The 5,478-nt window shown below is 42.2% G+C and overlaps 1 protein-coding gene across 1 annotated transcript; it reads left to right on the plus strand.

Moving 5' to 3' along the window:
* Nucleotides 1-351: 351 nt before the first annotated feature.
* On the plus strand, nt 352-3,073 carry LOC107105026 (protein NLRC3-like). The gene is made up of 2 exons (XM_015405142.1): nt 352-364; nt 1,314-3,073. Exons 1-2 carry the CDS (start codon nt 352-354, stop codon nt 3,071-3,073), a joined length of 1,773 nt encoding a protein of 590 aa, XP_015260628.1.
* The last annotated feature ends 2,405 nt before the right edge of the window (nt 3,074-5,478 follow it).

Here is a 5,478-nt window from a genome sequence, read left to right on the forward strand (position 1 = left end):
AATATTACCAGGACTGGCCACCAGCACCGCCGGGTCCTCGGTCTTGGGATTACTGGATGTGAGTGTTATATGTGAATGTGTGGAGCTGGAGTACCACAGGGGGTGTCCGGCACAGTCCACCTCCCCTCCAGAAGACAGGTGGCGCCAACGCACCCCCCCAATCAACACATCAGGACCCTCAATGTCTAAGTGCAAGAGGGGCTGGGGGGAGACATCCGAGGTGAGGCCCATGTAATAAGCCCCCCCTGGTGTCCTTACCCCCCACCCCCCAGACAATGCCTTACATAGATATGTGATATGAAAATGTTGTAGTTGAAAGTGTCTAAAATGCAAAATAAATTGGGGTGGGGGATGTCAACAGAAGGTGGGACCCTCCAGTAACGACCCCCTCCCCAAGATCCTACATGTGTAACAGTGTGATGGAGCAGGCAGAGGGAGGAGTCTGGGGATGGGGAGAAAAGGACTGGAAAAGGATCCTCCTCCCATCACATAATAGGAAGAGATATTGTATCATCTAATTAAGTCAGTGTCCTGTATAGTTTAGACAGTATTTTTGGGAGGTTTAACTCTAGGAACTTACAACTCAAAAATAGCTTAAATTAGGTTTGCCTGACTAGGGAAGTTTATGCATCAGATATTTAGAAAAACGCTATAGTGTATCTGATTTTAACGTTTAACATTAAGCTATAACTGATCTCAGTGAAGCAGTTAGACGGCACTATTTGGACCTGATACAGACATCGTAGGACTAATCGACTAGGAGCCAACAGACTTTCTGAGGAGGTTTGAGTTTCTGATGTCTCTCTAGAAGTTGTTAGTTTGCTGTAATCAATTTCAAATCCCTGATAGTGTAGCTAAACCTCTTTGTAGCACATTGTTGTTGCTATGGCTATTTTGAGATGTTGTGGGAACTTTCAAGATGTATAAACCACTTTTATAGACACTGAAAGTGAACTCCGAGTGGTTCCTCCAGCTGTGCCCAGTTCACCCCTGATTAGTGTGGATGAAGGTACAGTTTGCAAAAACTCTTGGAAACACGGCTTTTGAAATGTGGGCATATTGTTTGCTGCAAGTTTCAGGATTTCTACCTAGTGGGATTTTCTCTATGAAAGTTCTATATTCTTTGTACTTGGGCCCCCTGGTGGGACCAATGACCCCCTTGCTTGGATACCTTGATATCAAACTATGTTGTGTAAATAATGAATGTTTCCTCTATAGAAATGTACAGAGTTCTGACCGAGAATATCAGAAATAGTTATTTTTCTTTGTTTTGCTGAAATGTTTCTTCCTGTTTTTTTTGTTTGTTCATTCAGATGTTGATGGTCGATGTCAACATGACCTTAAAGTGTCTCTGAAGAAGAAGTTTCAATGTGTCTCTGAAAGTGTTGGTAAAGCTGGAGAGAAAACCTTTCTGAATGAGATCTACACAGAGCTCTACATCACAGTGGGAAAGACTGCAGGGGTCATTTATGAGCATGAGGTCAGAAGGATTGAAGCAGCATCCTGGAAACAGAACAGATCAGGAACCAGAATCAGACCAGAAGACATCTTCAATCCACCTAGAAGAAGGGATCAGATCAGAAGCGTGATGACAATGGGCGTGGCTGGCATTGGGAAAACAGTCTTAACACAGAAGTTCACTCTAGATTGGGCTGAAGGAAGAACCAACCAGAACATCCAGTTCATATTTCCATTCACCTTCAGACAGCTGAATGTTCTGAAAACGAAAAAGTTGAGCTTGGTGGGACTGATTCATAAACACTTTAAGCCAATCAGAGATGCAGGGATCCACAGCTTTGAAGACTTCCAGGTTATTTTCATCCTAGATGGTCTGGATGAGAGTCGACTTTCTCTCAACAACAATAAGATCTTGACTGATGTTACAGAGTCCACCTCAGTGGATGTTCTGCTGACTAACCTCATCAACGGGAAACTGCTTCCCAAGGCTCTCCTCTGGATAACCACACGACCTGCAGCAGCCAATCAGATCAAAAATGAGTTCATTGACATGGTGACAGAGGTCAGAGGGTTCACCGACCCACAGAAGGAGGAGTACTTCAGGAAGAGGTTCATAGATGAAAAAAAGGCCAGCAGAATCATCTCCCACATTAAAAGATTAAAAAGTCTCTTCATCATGTGTCACATTCCCATTTTCTGCTGGATCACTGCTGATGTTCTAGAGGGTTTGTTGGAGACCAGAGATGGAGGAGAGCTGCCAAAGACCCTGACTGGGATGTACATCCACTTCCTGATGCTTCAGATGAAGCGTAAAATGATCAAGTATGATGGAAGACAGAAGACAAAGTCCCCATGGACTCCAGAGAACATCAAGATGGTTCAGTCCCTGGGAAAACTGGCCTTAGAGCAGCTGCTGGAAGGAAACCTGATCTTCTATAAACCAGACCTGGAAAAGTGTGGCATCAACATCAAAAATGCTTCATGGTTCTCAGGAGTGTTCACTGAGATCTTTAAAGAGGAGAGAGGGATGGACGACATCTCAGTCTACTGCTTTGTTCATCTGACCTTCCAGGAGTTTCTGGCTGCAGTCTACATGCTCCACTGCTTCACCAGCAGGAACACGGAGGTGGTGGAGAACTTCCTGGGAGAAGAATACAGAGAAACATCCCTAGAGGAATTCATGAAGAAAGTCATGGAGAAATCCTTCAGCAGTGAAAATGGCCACCTGGACCTGTTTGCTCGATTCCTTCATGGCCTCTTGGTGGAGTCCAACCAGAGCCTCTTAGGAGGCCTGCTGGGTCAGATGGAAATTGTTCTAGGAACCGTCATCAACAATCTGAAGGAGGTGAAAACTGATGAAGATGTTTCTCCTGATAGAAGCATCAACATCTTCCACTGTCGTCTGGAGATTCAGGACCTCTCAGTTTATCAGGAGATCCAACAGCTCCTGAAATCAGGGAAGTACCTCTCAGAGATCCAGTGCTCAGCTCTGGCCTACATGCTGCAGATGTCAGAGGAGGTTCTGGATGAGTTGGACCTCGAGAAGTACAACACATCAGATGGTGGACGACATAGACTGGTTCCAGCTGTGAGGAACTGTAGAAAGGCTAGGTGAGTCCAGATGTCCCTATTGGGTCTATTGTCCTCCTGGTTGTGATATTTTACCAGTAGATTATGATGATATTACTAACTAGAGCTGGAAGTTGTTGCTAATTAATATGTCATTCAAAATCAAAGCTAAAGTTGGAGTTGGAAAAGTGATCCTCCACCTTACTTTTGTGGTGGTGTTTGGCCTACTTGATTCCCTTTTTCAGCTCAGCCCTGGCTGCCCTGTAGTACTGTGCATCCCCTGACCTGAACGCAATGTTGTGGGCCTTCAGCAGGAGACGAACATCTCTGTTCATCCACGGTTTCTGGTTGGGGTACATGGTGATGCGTTTGTGTGTGGTTACACAGTCAATGGTGGTGGAGATGTGCTCCAGTATAGATGAGGCGTACTGATCCAAATCTGTGTGGTGGACAATATTCCAATCTGTATTCCTGAACCGTTTATGGAGCACATTATCTGAGCCCTTTGACCACATCTCTACTGTCCTCACAGTAGGTTTCACATGTTGGATGATTGGTGAGTACCGAGGTGTGAGGAACAGGGAGAGATGGTCTGATTGTCCGATGTGGGGGATGGGTGTCGCCTTGTAAGCTCCAGCCAGATTGGAGTAGACATGGTCCAGGGTCTTGTCTCCTCTGGTGTGGCAGGAGACATGTTGGTGGAATCTGGGGAGGACTGTCTTGAAGTTAGAGTGGTTGAAGTTACATTGAAAATCATGACATTTGAGTCCATAATTTGTCTGTCATTCGTGAAAAAATTCGTAAAATTGTAACTCGTCCATTTTATTGGCAAGAGAACGGACATTGGTGAGGAAAATGATGTGTAAAGGGAGCCGGTGTGGTGTTAGCTTTAGCCTACCTCGCACCCCTCCACACTTACCCCGCTTTTGTTTACGATCTCGTCGCAGCCTAACTGCACTTCCGCCCAGCCAGGAGATGTGCTCAGCCTCCCGTGTTCTGGAAATCTCTGGGATGAGTCAGGGATCGGCGATAACAGTGTCAACATTGTAGCTCCAAAGGTCCAGAAACTCATGTCTGCTATACCACAGCAACGTCGTACAGTTTTTGAAAAAAAGTCAGGTGAGAAATTGATAAAAACTAAATAGCAGGTCCTTGCGTGAGGCTGAGCCTCACGTTGTTCACACACTGCCATCTTACATATATAATATATTTAATCTCACATGTATACTGTTGTAGCTGTGGTAGCTCGATAATATCTATAATTTCCTTTTCTCTAACTGCAGTGGGAATTATTGAATGATTTCTGATGATTATTGTTTCATTCAGAGCTCCAGTATGATCCAATAGGATCCAGGATTTCTTTTCTGCCAGTTTGGGTCCCAAACTCAATCATTTATTGAAATTATGAACAACATTATTGTCCTCAACATTGTTGCTATTATTAGAATTGTCTTGATAAAATGATCTAAAACATTCCAAATCCCTTTGATATTTTTTCGTATTTCTATCTAATGATTTATTGTAATAATCCTGTTTGGGTAGATTTTTGCAGGCATATTGTAAACCCATTGTCATCGATGGTGTTTCTGAGTATTTGTTTTTATGAGTGAATAGTATTAACAAACATTTTTTATCATATAATACTTAACAGATATATTTAGAAAATTATCATATGCCTTATCTAAATTAACTTCTTGCAAAACAGACTTTCAGTTACGTTTCAATAAGTCCTCTTTGATGTTGTTACTCTTTTAAACTGCGGATCCTTATTTTTAAAATAAGAAATTGTCGCTGACAACAAAGACTGGAAGATGATCACTAATATGCTGAGCTATTAATCCAATTAATTTATTGTTATCTAAGATATTAGTAAATATATTATCTATTAATGTTGCACTGTTAATTCTGATGCTGCTGGGTCTAGTGATCTTGGGGAAAAGGCTCAAACTGTACATAGTATTAATGAACTCTTCTGTAGATGATTATTTGAGTTAAGTATATTAAAGTCCCCACAGAAGACCTTCTGAGAGGTAACTCAAACCATTCTGTAAATATAGTGGAACCAGGAGCTCTGCATATACAACTAACAATTACATTTTCTGATTTTTCCATAAATATTTCAACTGTTAAACACTCAAATCCATCTTTAGCTTGCTGGCCATGTTTTCTCCTATTTTCTACTTCAAGTTTGTATCAACATACACAGCTACTCCTCCCCCAGTTTTACCTTCTCTAATGATGTAATTGAACTCAAAACCCTTCAGCTCAAAATCTCCAAAAGCCCCTTTCTCATGAGTGATCCAGGTTTCAGAGATGGCTATGATGCTGAATGGCTGTTAAAACTGGCCCAGACAGTCTTCTATGTTGTTGAAGTTTACATATAAAATTTTGCTGTTGAAATATATAATATAAAATTTAGTATCTACTTGAAATGTGCTGTTGAATTGATTG

Source organism: Cyprinodon variegatus, unplaced genomic scaffold (genome assembly GCF_000732505.1).
Source record: "Cyprinodon variegatus isolate N-32 unplaced genomic scaffold, C_variegatus-1.0 Scaffold2012, whole genome shotgun sequence".
NCBI classification, from domain to species: Eukaryota; Metazoa; Chordata; class Actinopteri; order Cyprinodontiformes; family Cyprinodontidae; genus Cyprinodon; species Cyprinodon variegatus.